At 44.0% G+C, this 13,858-nt stretch overlaps 2 protein-coding genes across 4 annotated transcripts; one reads left to right on the forward strand and one right to left on the reverse strand.

The window, feature by feature from the left end:
* Positions 1–543: 543 nt before the first annotated feature.
* LOC119555142 lies at positions 544–3,644 on the forward strand. Its single transcript, XM_037866373.1, has 4 exons — positions 544–1,484; positions 2,083–2,269; positions 2,331–3,020; positions 3,195–3,644. Exons 1-4 carry the CDS (start codon positions 1,316–1,318, stop codon positions 3,448–3,450), a joined length of 1,302 nt encoding a protein of 433 aa, XP_037722301.1. The 5' UTR covers positions 544–1,315; the 3' UTR covers positions 3,451–3,644.
* On the reverse strand, positions 3,471–11,008 carry LOC119555108 (lysosome membrane protein 2). 3 transcript variants are annotated; one of them, XM_037866335.1, is made up of 7 exons: positions 10,477–11,008; positions 5,998–6,089; positions 4,964–5,476; positions 4,736–4,896; positions 4,395–4,675; positions 4,210–4,328; positions 3,471–4,150 (listed from the first exon to the last, which is right to left on the reverse strand). In XM_037866335.1, exons 1-7 carry the CDS (start codon positions 10,511–10,513, stop codon positions 3,695–3,697), a joined length of 1,659 nt encoding a protein of 552 aa, XP_037722263.1. In that variant the 5' UTR covers positions 10,514–11,008; the 3' UTR covers positions 3,471–3,694. The 3 variants fall into 3 exon arrangements, with proteins under 3 accessions (XP_037722263.1, XP_037722278.1, XP_037722271.1); XM_037866350.1 differs by lacking the exon at positions 10,477–11,008 and adding an exon at positions 6,958–7,059; XM_037866343.1 differs by lacking the exon at positions 5,998–6,089.
* Positions 11,009–13,858: the final 2,850 nt, after the last annotated feature.

Genomic DNA, 13,858 nt, shown 5'->3' on the forward strand with positions numbered 1-13,858 from the left:
TTTAGTATGATAGTAACAGGTTCTGTTTTAAATTTTCTTTATATTTGACTTCTATCACGTCGGCTCAAGAATTAATTCAATGATCAACTCAGGTTTAACATTAATCAATAACCTAAAAGTATAACGTTTTAAGATCAATGATAAGGCAATGAAGGCGTGAAAAGTTTAATTTTAATCAGGAAATAAATATCAAAACAAAGTAATATTTCAGCGTTCATCATTTTATGCACCGATGAATATGCAAATAGACTTGAGATGATGAAATCTTCAGGGGTATTCAAAGCCCAACCAAACATTAAGCCAAATTCATTGCCCGTATGAAGTGAAATAATCACTATTTGCTGCCTAATTTATGCTCTTGTATTGCCACTTTCCACGGTAAATGATTTCCGTGGGTTGAGCCGGGCCAACTTACCCTTTTTTCCACCATCACCAACTCAGCTGGCCATCATCTATGCGGCTTTTGATTGCCCCCCCAACGTCCCGCTGCCTTTTCACTTTCGTTGGCTTCGCTTTTGTTGTTGTTACTCGAGCGGGGGCATGCCACATCGCAGTCGACGGCGACGTCAACGTCAACGCCGCTGCCATCGAAACGGTAAATGTTTGCTGGCAAACCCGAGCAGAGCACAGTTGCATTTTGGCGCTCGTCCCCAGCGATTCGCACTCGCACATCTGGCGCCAAAACCAAAAAGCCAAAAGCCTGAAAAGCCCGAATCAAAAGCCGTCAAAACACCAAACTACGCTAAACGTCGCGCATGCGCACACGCGCGCCCAACGAAATCGAAAACGAAAATCAGTCAAAGTGACCGTTATTAACGTGGACCCCCCTCCCAGCACCTAAAGTCGTTATATAATCGAGAGTGGAAACTGGAGAACCGGGCTTCTGGCCACAAAAAAAAACCCACCAAACCTCCAGCTTCTGCGCACAATTCGCCATGTCGTCGCCGCCCAACCAGCGGACTAATTAATGCGCGCTCGTAGAAAGAAAAGCAAAGCGGAGCTGGAAGACCTCGTAAATTATAATACTTAAGGCCGGAAAAAAGCGCTGGGGCCGCGAGACGCGATCCGCCTTCGTTCCCAGTTCCCGTTCCGATCCCCGAAACAGTCCCACCGGAAAGCGAAAAAAAAACCCTCTACCGCCCATTTGACTGGCAGCGTGAAAGTGAAAAGCATCTGGTCATCGGCAGCAGGACAAAGCTGGAGCCACAGATACAGATACTATATAGAGATACGATCCGTAAACGGCCTCTGTGGGTCAGTCATGCGCGCGATGAGCAGCTGAGCTGCGCCAGCTGCCCGAGGAGCGGCCACCAAGATGATGAAGCCATCACAATCACAATCACAATCGCAGTCACAGTCAGAGTCACGGCCACAGTCGCGGTCACACTGGCAGTGCCACTGGCAGATCCCAGTGGCAAACACCGCGACCTTGAGCTGGCTGTGCCTCCTGCTGCTGTTGCCCTCTTCCAGGCAGTTCGAGACGGGTAGGTTCAAAGCCAAGGGACAATACGAGACATAATAAATACATCTGTTATATCTTTGGCAATAAAATGATAGTTAACAACGATCTAGTTATTATTTATTTCAATCACAATCATTTAAAAAAAATGTTTAATTTACATAAAACACCATTTTTAAATTAGTTTTCTCCAAGAAACTTATCTTGCTAATTAATGTCATTAAAAAATACATACGAATCACTTTAATTGATAGCAATAGTTCTGTTCCCGCGTTTATAGATAAATAAACTCGTAAACAAAGCACAAATAATAAACATGATTGATCGATGGCAATTGGTATCTCAACACTTAAATTAAATTACTACCATAAAAGGTGGCGAAAATATAAAACGAATATTATTAATGATGATTTTAAAGCTTGAACTTCAAACAAAAATGTAAATTAGTTGTTTTAGCGAGATTATATGTAGGTAAAATTATTATAATTTCAAAATTAAGTTTACATACTGTGAATAATGGTTAGAACAAACATTTTGTGAATACTCGTTAAAAATAACATGCTGTGAAAAAAGGCATTAAAATAAAATGGTTTACATTATACGCAACCGAAAATATTTTGCAGACTGTGGCTGTCGTCCGGCACGTCGAGGACCACGGATAATTGCCGGAGCTGCCACGAACGAGGGCCAGTTCCCCTGGCAGGCCTCCCTGGAGCTACTGCATCCGTCGCTCGGTTTCCTGGGCCACTGGTGCGGGGCGGTGCTGATCCACCAGTATTGGATACTCTCCGCCGCCCACTGCGTTCACAAGTGAGTTTATGAACTGAAACTCTGAGACCCGGATTTAAATATGTGTAATACCTTACCTTAGCGATCTCTTTAACCTGCCCATTCCACCGCTGTGGACGGTGGTGCTGGGCGAACACGATCGCGATGTGGAATCGGGCAACGAGCAGCGCATTCCCGTCGAGAAGATCGTTATGCACCACCGCTACCACAACTTCCGGCACGACGTGGTGCTGATGAAGCTCTCCAAGCCGGCGGATCTCGAAAGGGCCTCCAATATACGACGCATATGCCTGCCCTTCCTCCTAGCCGAATCCCAGGATGCTGCCCCTGCAGAAACAGTGTCGCCGGCTCCATCGGCCGACGAGGATGTGCTCATCCAGCAGCTGGAGCTGGAGGATGTGCCCGAGAAGATCGACAACTTCCTGCGCAGCATTCAGAGCCGTCGGCGCTACCGGAATGTCACGGCTCCCAGCATGAAGGAGCTGATGAACATGAAGATCCTCAGCAGGATGCGTCAGGCACTGGCGCAACGTTCCCCGCGCAGTTTGAAACGCTCGCGAAGACGCAACGACAAGCTCATGAAGCTGGGTCCGCGGAGAGGGGGTTTTGAGGATTCTGCAGAGCAGAAGCACCTCAAGGTCAGCGAGGTCAGTGAGCCAAAGGAGATGGCCTTTGTGGACTGCGTGGCCACGGGCTGGGGCAAGGCAAATATCAGTGGTGATCTCTCCAATCAGCTGCTGAAAACCCAGGTGCCACTGCATCAGAATGGCAGGTGAGTGAACTTTAGGTTGCACCTTACCCAAGTTAATTGAAATTCAATACTCTATGTAAGCCCGAATAAAATAATTTGTATCATCCCATGGGCAGCCCGTGCTGCTTCTGCTGGCAACCAATGTTTTAAACAGACTTTACTGACGAAAGTAACGGATCTTACCTTTCTTTTTAGGTGCAAGGACGCCTACGGCAGCTTTGTAAACATCCACGGTGGTCACCTGTGCGCCGGCAAGCTGAACGGCGAAGGCGGCACCTGTGTGGGCGACTCTGGTGGACCTCTACAGTGCCGCTTGAGCCGCGACGGACCCTGGATCCTGGTGGGGGTCACCTCCTTTGGCTCCGGTTGTGCCCTGGAGGGCTTTCCGGACGTCTACACTCGCACCTCATACTACATGAAGTGGATCGAGGACACGATCGCCGCCCACTGAATCAATGATCACCACAAGGATTAAATAGCTATCGACCTGTATTTATCGAGTGCAAGCTCAGCTGTACATTGCTTACTGTTACCACTCTAACTTTAGCCCTAGCTTATAGTTATTGTTAACTAGTACGTAGGCAAGGACGTTCCCTAAGTTGTTTCCGATGAGCACAATAATTTACACCGAATCTTAAGCCTAAATATCACAGTGTTGCCCCTTCTTGAGTTGAGGTAAGCATACCGATCCTGGGTTACGCCTTGGCCAACTTAGGAATGATGCTGCCGCCGCCGAAGAGCAGATTGAGCTGCTCCTCCGGATCCAGCTGAAGGGAGGATTTCCTCAGCCCAGTGGCCAAACTAAGTCCAGCACCGATCACCTGAATCGCCGTGCCCCGCTCAACCTGATCGACCTTGTGGAACTGCTTGGTTGGTGGCCAAATGCATAGCATAAGGGCGCTGCACAGCTGGTAAACGCCGGCCAGCAGCATTCCCAAGGCAGCGCTCCACTGCAGCAGCGGGAAGCCCCACTTGATGCCATGGATGAGCAGGCGCAGGCTCAGGCACAGGACATCGATGTTTAAGTCCACCCAGAGCAGGGGCAGGATCATGTTCTCGAAGGGCGACATCATCCGGTTGAAGTTCACCTTGCCCACCACCTGATTGGCCTGCAACCGCAGGTGAGTGCCCTGCATCGGAGCTCCCAGTTGCTGGAATTGAATAGGTATCATAAGATTGGCCAATTTGGATTACTTTCTATCTAACTTACCGGTTGCACGACGAAGGTAGATGTGAAACGCGCTTCATCGGGCTGGAGGCCTTCGAATGGCTCCAGTAGACTGGGATCGGCATGCATGAAATGCGGATACGTAATCGCTAGAGGAATGTCTGGAAAAGTGATAGGAGTCTAGTTAATTAAGATGTTTCTATTATTATAAGGTCATTAGTACTCACTGTAGTAACAGGGTGATACGCTTCCCACTCCCTTCTTAAGGCAACGCTTGTTTTTGCAGTAGCACGAGGAGTTGGTGTTGTCCACGTCGCTATCGAAGGAGTCCGGCTCCATCACGAACTCGTAGGCATCGAGGCCATTGTAGCTGGTGGTGCGATTGAACTTCACGGGGAGTCGACGGCAGAAGGTTCGCCTGTACAAGAAGAACTCGTCGTTCTCATCCATGTCCAGCGGGAAGAGTGTGGCATCATGGCTGCCCCAGATGCGATTGCACATGGTTCCACTGAAGGAGTAATGGAATTGTTAATCTTCTACTAGGAAAAGAGGTTCATACAATACTAACTTGGTCTCCTCGTTGTAGTCCCAACCCTTGAATCCACGTTCTCCATTAATGCTGTCCACGGTGTAACCTCGAGGAGCATCAGTTACCCTCGCTCCATACTTGTCGTTGGGCTCCGGCAGGTTCATGTTGAACACATTGCTCTCATTTCCCTCCCGAAAGAGCTATAAATTAACGAAAGGCCCATTGAAAAGGTTTCCTATTTAAACTTTTAGATAGGAGATGCCTTACCTTTTCCATTATGCCGAAGCTCTTGAAGTCAATCCAGTTGGGCACGAACCGAGAGGCCAGTTCCACCAGGTGATCCTCGTAGCCCCACATGTAGTCGTGGACACTCATCTCCAGCATGGGCTGCGAGTCCAGCTGCCTGGCAATGGCACTGAGTCCCAAGGCGGCAAACATCGATAGACTAGAGGCCAAAGTGGTCACTCCCATCAGCGGAATGTTGGGTGCCCGGATGCGGTCCACCTTGGGATCGCCCACAGATCGTTCCGGTGCAAAGACATACTCCCGTTTTGGGACAAAGGTGATGGTATTGTTGGGCTCGTTGTAGGTGACGTTGTGGTTGCTCAAAACCTCCTTGTAAACGTAGGGACCCACTTCCTGGAGCTGCAACTTGGCTGCCCTGCCCGCCGTGAACTCATCCACATTGGTGTAGTTGAACATGTAGACATTAATGTACACATCCAGCGGTGGCGATAGCCACAGTCGGTGGAGCAGGGCGCCCGGTCTCAAGCTCAATTGCTGCAAGAAAAATATTACAAAAATTTAGTTTTATATCTCCACCAGTTCGTACAGAATCACTCGTCTTGCAGAACTAACTTTATTTTGATTGAATAACAAAGGTTGACCTACAGAAATATCTTTTGTTTAATTTGTATAGCGTGTGCTTGAACAATAAATGGGTTTGGATTGTCCATGAACACCATTTTCTATTGATAGAATAATGAGCAAAGTATTAACTTAGCATTTTTAAGTAGTTTACATTTTTGATTATAAAGGAAATATTTACAAGATGATTTGTTAAGAAACTGAAATGCATCTAAGCTATTTAAAATAATGGGTATGTAACATTTCTATCTACTAAGTATCGGTACACTTGGAATACATTTATTCTTAATACGAATATTCAGATAGCTCGACAAAATACAAGTTTGTTTTCCATCTCGACACAGTAATTAAGTGATTAAAGTTACTAATTGATATGACTATAAATCATATGTATTATCTGAAATCCCTGTAGTATTTTAGTTGTTTAATCTTACCGCGTCCAGGATGCTTTGGAGTGGGTCCGCGATGAGGACCAGTGACCCGAAGAACAACAGGGTCATCCCGAGGGCAGCGCTGCGCAGCAGCTCTGCAATAAAATAGATCACCGGGTGAGTTATGGTCATGCGAGCGCCGTCAGCTGAAGTTGAACTGGTTTGGCTCCAGTTCCAGTTTGTCGATAGCGTGCGTCCCCCGTCATGCCATTGACCTTGGTGGCGGATCCGATCCGAGATGCAATCGGACCGAGATCTGCGACCTACCTCAATGGCAGGAGCAGGAAGGGAACAGCAGCTCCAGGCCAAAATTTAATAAACAAAACGATGACAACCGGCAGACGACACAGCCGGCAGACGATGACGATGCCCAAAAACGGTGGCGGTTCAATGAACGTTCTTCGATTTTATAATCACAAAAGCGGGGGAAGGTGATACCTGCACTCAAAACAAAAAATCTAAAAAAAATCCCATAATTCTAGTTTACTGCCCTTGCGATCTCAGACATTTTTTCCGGCAATTTTAATATATTGTCTAAATTTAAAAGCCATATTACTCGTTTATAGACGGCACTGCCAACTGGTTTTAGCAAAATCGGCGACTTTTTACCATAAAGATAAACAAAAAGTATTTGTTTTTTTATGGTTACACCTTAAATTTAGGAATAGTTTATTTTCCCACTGTCACTGCCTTGTTTGATGTGTTTCTTGTTAAAGCAAGGGAATGTACTAGGCTGAAAAGTGAATTGCGACTGATTGTGTGTTTTGTTTACACCAATTCGATAAGTTTGCCGCTCCTAGAAAAGTCGTAAAAATCCAGTTTCACTGACCTTGTTTGGAATATTAATTAAAAGTACGGAAGATGGGCAAGGCAATCGAAGCATATCAATCTAGGCTGCACTTCTACTCACATTTACTTGAAGTGAAATTGCTCACTTTACGACCGAAACTCGTTTGTTCTCACCTTCCGCGAAGATTATTGTCTTTGCCCAGGTGAAATTCACTTCCGCACTCGAAATCTGGCCGGAAATTGGTGAGAAGTTGACGAATCCAGAGCGTGGTCGCACCCAAAATTCTCCTTTGACCGATTTTCAGCGATCATGGCCGCACCACGATGATCACGTTCAGTTGGGGGCGACCCATAAATCAAACGCACAATCTGGGCTCATTTATCGGTACAAAAATCGTTTAGCGAATTCTCGCAATAAAAACAAAAGTAGAAAAATCCCAAATTGTTTGCCCAAATAACAGGTGTTTCTGTGGAAATAGAAACCGAAAGCGGCGACCGATAGATACAGATACACCTGCCAAGATCAATGAACTGACTAGATACCTAGATGTCTAGCACGCCCCTAGCTCGCTCCAAAATGGCACGATCCCACAGCATCTGCGATCTGCGGCCGAGATCGAAAAGCAAACAGCATAAACTCATTAACCATTTCGCTTCGGTGTCAACTTTGGTGTCAAAAATAGGTTCAAGACTTCACAATCAAAACAAATAGCGATGATACATGACAAATTATGCATGGCGCCGATGAAACCAGAAATCCAAACATACATACATATATTCCATTGATAGGAACTACGAGTGTGCACGGGGAAAAATTTTCTTTAAGTATATTGGTCTGAAATGGGAATACCTAACATTTTAGTTAGAATGGATTTTAATCTTTAAGAATTATTCTTAGTCAATTCATTTTTATAATATACATTTTTTCACCTTCTTCATACGGTTATAAAAAAAAAATTTGTAAATGGTTCTGGACTACAAAATGATTGTCTCTTTAACCTTAATAAATTAAATTTACCCAGGATAATATTCATGCCACTATAGCTATGATAACTCTAAGTTCTTACAATGTTCTCGATCTCTTTGCTTTTAGTAAATTTATTTTTATAAAAATGTATTCTATTTATTTATTCTAAAAGTACATAAACAATATGTGCCTTAATAACTTAAGGGTTTAAAAAATTTAATAAAAATTCTTCAACTTATAAAGTTAAGAACTCCTATACCCAAAATATCCAATATATACATAATTTTTTCCCGTGTAATCTAAGATGCTTATGCATATCCTTGCCTTGAGTGTGACAGCCGAAATTCCCGAACTTTGGGCCCACCCATAAATTAGGCCGCACACAAAGCGCTCCGAATTTATTCTGCTGCAATGGAATGACCAATGCCAAAATCCACACGCAGAGTGGCAAAACCACACGAAAATCTCCGCGGGCTGGCAAAAAGTGGAGCTTGAATCGAATTGCGCAACAATTGCACCGGCGAAGTTAAGTCCGCTTGACGTCGATAGAAAGATTGGCGGACCAAAAAAAAAAACACACACACAAGATACTGAGACAAGACACGGCATCATGAATGAAAGACGCTTGTCTCGATCGCAGCAGCTGATTCAGTGAGCTGTGAACTTGTTTGCGACGGCAAAACAGCAAACAGCAAACAGCAAAACAGCCAAGCAGTAGCTCAATATCAGGCGGGATCGGATATATCAGTTACTAAGTATGAGCTTGACGGCTGACGACCGACGACTGCCTCTGCAACGGTCTGAAGTTCAAGTTCGGTGCAATTCGCCGGCAAGCATTAAAAACCTGAAAATTAACCCAGCTCGACACCAAGTGCACGGTTTAAATATAAATATTTTTTTGACCAGTCAAAGTGGTGACCCACTGAAGTCAAGAATGAATTTGTTTTGTTTCTGACGGAACACCTTCGTCGGCTGACAGGTGTGTGTGCGACTTCCGTCAAACGACAATAAATTAGGCAAATAGCCATAACTACAGTTCCATAGCTCTACAGCTCTATAGCTCTACAGCTCGACGATGAGATTCGCACTCGGTTATCCACAAGATAGTGATACTAATACTAATGCTCGCTCGCTCCGAACTTTTTGTTTTTTAAGCAGCATGTGCCGATCGCCTAATAGTCGCCGCTGTTATGACGATGTTTGTGTTTGCCTGTGTTTGGCTAGTGATTAATCCCAGATCCGTTGCTATTTGCTTTTAATCATCACCAAAAAGCCGAACCAAAAAAACCCAAAACCCTTAAATAGTCTCAGTCTCAAAGTCTCGCGGCAATTAGATGCCCGCCAATAAGGAAAAGTAAATATGTCGTTTGCCAAGTTTACAACTTCCCCGATTCGCAGGTTAAATGATGCTCATAACGATGATGCTGATCCGATTTGTGTTCGCCTTTGAAACGGATACTTTACGCTGGCGATGATATTGTTATTGCTAATGCCCGGACAATAGCTGTTATTTGCATTGTTTAGCGAGCATTGAGCTGTAGATCAGTATTGATTTATGGCGCACTCGCACTGCGGCAAATTAGTTGGATCGTATCGTTCTCGGTATCGGTATCGGTATGGTATAGGTAATCTCTGCAAGTCATGCCTCCGATTCCGATTTTGATTTGGGGGATCTGTCAGCATCTTGTCAAGCTATATCTCTACATATATCATGGGGCCAATCTGACCCGGGCTGGGCAATCATCGCGTTCACCTTCAGTTTTCCCAGCGCATTTATGCTGATTGAAATCATCGAACTTCATGGTAAGGTAATACGTGACATTTTCAGTCACAACCGATTTCATTTCAAATCTTAATTTATGCAAACTTAATTGCACTACCAGGTCCAGATCCGTTAATACACATATATGCACACACGTGCGCTTCCGAATGACTTTGCCAAAACTAGAGATCTACATATGTCGTTTGTACAATCCAATGTACAAATACAAGCTGCTTACATGTAGTAATCTTAAGTGACCGTATACAACTGACCTACAATGTATAGAACCCTACGCCCTTGGCTGCTCATTCGTTGTCATGCAAATCGACCGATCATATCCGATGTCTTGCCCCTTTTTTTATACGGCTTTGAACATATGTTAACTGCTTTGGCCAAGAGCCGAGATGTTGACAAAAAAAAATCAAAAAGGGAGACAACACTAGAAAGCACTAATTAATTTGGGTTTCCAGCTTGGATCGTTATATGTCTAGTCGTTATAATAGCTGTCGTGCTGCCTAAAACATTTTTGGACTTCAGAACCCAGTTCCGCGAACAGGTCTGCTATTTTTGGTCCAGGTATTTTGTGCAATCAATAAAAACTAAATATTCACGCGTGCCCCCAGCTGTTAGTAATTCGATAATTAGCATTCTAATTTCGAAACCGTTTTATATCAGCATGCACGAGCGTTTAAAACTCCATTGCACCATTTTCACTACATTTCAGCGGGTCTAGCATTTTAGTTCGGGTTTTGGCGAATTTAGCAGTTTGTGCAAGAGATCTTTGTTGACATTTTTACGATCGCGTGGGGGCTGAAAAGCTCCCTTGGCTGAAAACGGCGGTTCCGAATAAACTTTTTATGGGCCTTTGGCTTTGACCAATGCGGACAATGGTCTCCGTCTCCGGTTGGCTTAATTAAGCACTGGCCACTTTGGCATTTTTGGACTGGGCTTACTTTATACTCACTTGCATTGCGCTGGTTTTTGTTGGTAAATAGTTTCATTTCAGCACCTTAAAACTTTAGCTCGGGCGCGATCTGATTTTATTTTTTTCTTTCAGTATTTTCCCCTTCCTTTTCAACGAGTGCACTGGATTGAACGGCTGGTTAGTGGGTTAGTTATTTATTGATTTATGACGAAAATCAATTAATTCTTGTGTTATTATTTATGACCGCAAATTAAACTATTAACAGGTCGGTAGCGTTATTGTGATTGAATTTCCGATTAGGATCGGGTGAATTTGCATGGTAACCGCTGCCGATTATTTTGTTTTGCTTGTGGTTTAATAGGTTTGAATAGGTCGAGTGCTTGATTCCTGACGATTGTCCACCCGAGAGTCCCGCTCCGACGTGATCCGACCTGGGCCTTAGCTGATACTGTTGCCTGCCTCTGATTTTGATTTTGATTCTGATCGCTGGGCTAGAATCTCGCTGCTTTGTCTCGAATCGAACTGAACTGCCACGCACTTCCTATTCTCACAAATTTTGACAACTTAATGCGGCGATCTCCACTGCAGCGGGGACCTTTATATGGACTCTTGGGGCCGATCCCCGATCTCTCGACGATCAAGTGCCGAGTGTCTGGCGGAGATCGGAACGGCTAGCAGTTAGCAGTTAGCAGCTAGCAGATAGCTAGTACTAGCATCTCAACTCAACCTTTCTACAACCGGTCCACATTCAAGCCTCTGCTCGGGCTTGGCGCTCGGCTAAAACCGCGCACGTTCGCACTAGCTCGTTGGCCAAAACAAAAACGCCGAGCAGCATTAAGTCACTTTCTGGACTGGGGTTTGGGGCTGGGTCGGGGGCTATGAACCCCTCTTGGGGACTGCTAACACCCAACCCTCAAAAACCCCTGGGTTAGAACTCTCAACAGAGGGGGCTCGGGTTATCCATTGTCTACGGAGATCGCTTAGCCCGCAATTGCCTTCTCATAAATTTAATGGCTCAAATGACTCTATTTAATCCAGCGGTCTGGTCTCTATCTTGGGCACAGCAGACACGCACACGTGCCCGTGCCCTTTTTGCGGCCGGCCATAAATATGCATGAAGTTTTTGCCTCAATTAAAAGCCATTTCTTGACGCAATTACTTCCAGTTCTGATTCTTAGCAGCCAATAACGATTAGCTATTAACTGGCTGTTCTGATAATTGTCCGTCGGTTATTTAGCTCGATATTTATGACAGATCTATGAATTTCTCAGGCGATTGATCCGATCACGCTGACTAAGGGCAGTTAGTAGGGGTAGATGGTATGGATTCTATAGAATGTGACCTATTTCGCTCTAATGTTGTCTCCAAGACCCGGACAGTAAATATCATCTTCACTTATACTTCCCGCCACACATTTGTCTGAGAAATGTCACTTAGTGTACTTTTATGACCGGCCATTGTTTGAGGTTGTACGGACTATGGGTGATCTGATCCCGAATAGACAGACAATAAGCTCCCTTCTAACTACCAAATGGCATGTTAGTCGCAATTTTCCATTGGGCGGTTGTTGTTACCGGGCTAATTGTTGTTTGTGTTTATGGCAACGCGGTCCACAATTATGGCATACGGGGGCATCCCAAAGTCCCATTTATCAATGTACGCTTTTTATGCTTTTCCCGAAAGTTCTAGGTGGAGCCCCCAATAAAAGCTCTTTTCTAGGACGTACTGAGTCCTGGATTGTCTGGAAAGCAATCCTTGGCCAAGGGATTGCATAATCAGTCCATTTAACACATCTATTGACCTTTTATATATTTAAAGTATAACCGTCTAGGCATCCCACAATTATAAATTGAAAACCGAATAGCCCATTAATAAATAATAAAAAGGAAACCAGTTTCTTATTCAACATCATAAATACATACATTAACCGCACAAAATAGGTGTGAAGAAATCTTCTTGAAGCCATTTTTAAAAATAAATTTCTAAGGCCTATAAAGATTTTATTACCAACAGGTGTATAAATTATTTACATTGAAAAACGCAACATATTTTGACTTTAAGATAACCGAAAATACTTGCATTACATTTACAATAAAAAGTACTTGAAAAGCAGCGATTAACCGTTTTCTATGAATAGGAATCTAATAAACTTGCTGACTTACATTTTATAAACTAGATTTTACAATCGCTTAAGTACTGCAATCCATTTATTTATCTCAATAAGAAATACCCACACCGGCTCAAAACAAATTAAAAACGGTGAAAACCATTTCTATTTTTGTTTCGAAGAATTATCTCTGACGTTAAACAAGTGACCCTCTACACACCTGGGCACCCTTCTCTGGCAATGTGGCGAATTCACGTGGAATACCACGGATCTGACTAACCCTTTGGATATAGATCAATATTTGCCAGATTTAGAGAACTAACAAAAGCACACACAAATAGATGCAAACTTTGTTATTAAGCTGCGAAATATTTAGGTACAATCAATTATCATTGGGCTGCCAATAAGCCTATTGTTTGGCGACCGTCTAAATGGGAATCTTCCAGTTGGCGACCATCCTCAAGGTGAGGAAAGCCCCCAAAAATCGGGTCCCCAACAGATCTGATCAGTTAGAAAGTGATATATTTGCTAATCCCCCTTCCAAGAACACTATTTCGCATACATTAAACGCTCAATTACCCCAAGTAGTTTTCTAAACGAGCTGTAAGGGGGATTGAGTCGGAATTATTAACATCTACGCAAACAGCCCGTCAGGGTTCTCGAAACTGTTCTCCCGAAATTGGGGGCTGGCATGCAAAATATATATATTTTGTGACGAACACAAAATTGACACGATATGGGCCTGGGAAAAGGGGAAAGCCCAGACCTGAAATCCAAAAAACGCAGGCCGCAACTTAAAAATTATAACTGTAAGAAACAAGGCACTTTGTCGTAATTGCAACTCCGCATCAACCTCAAGTATTGTCTGAGGCGTTCGGCATCCAATGGCACGATGACGTTGGCGATTTAGCACATGAAAGGTGACAAAAGCCCTGCAAAGTCGCAGCCAACAGAACAATGAAGTGCATATAGGAGGTGCTGGGAAAACCCGAAAGGCAGCCCCACTTGACCAGCTCTACTAGCTTTCAATGCGGAACGTATCAAGTATGTCCTTGAACCCGTCAGGGGGTTCCCCGGCTAACTATCAACTTGAGCAGCAGAAAACTCTGAAAGCCAACAATAATATTCTTTAGTCTTAGCAAGGGTTAAGCTCTGAACGCTATTATTATAATACAAATCTTGCTTAGTATAAATAAGAATACTTTAACAATATAATTGTATTTTGCTGAAATGACAGTGTAAGACTTTAGGTTAAATTTTGTTGAACAGTATTTGTTCACAACGTTAATTGTTTTGTTTGTCAATTTGTCATAA

This window comes from Drosophila subpulchrella, chromosome 3R (assembly GCF_014743375.2).
Source record: "Drosophila subpulchrella strain 33 F10 #4 breed RU33 chromosome 3R, RU_Dsub_v1.1 Primary Assembly, whole genome shotgun sequence".
Classification (NCBI taxonomy): Eukaryota; Metazoa; Arthropoda; class Insecta; order Diptera; family Drosophilidae; genus Drosophila; species Drosophila subpulchrella.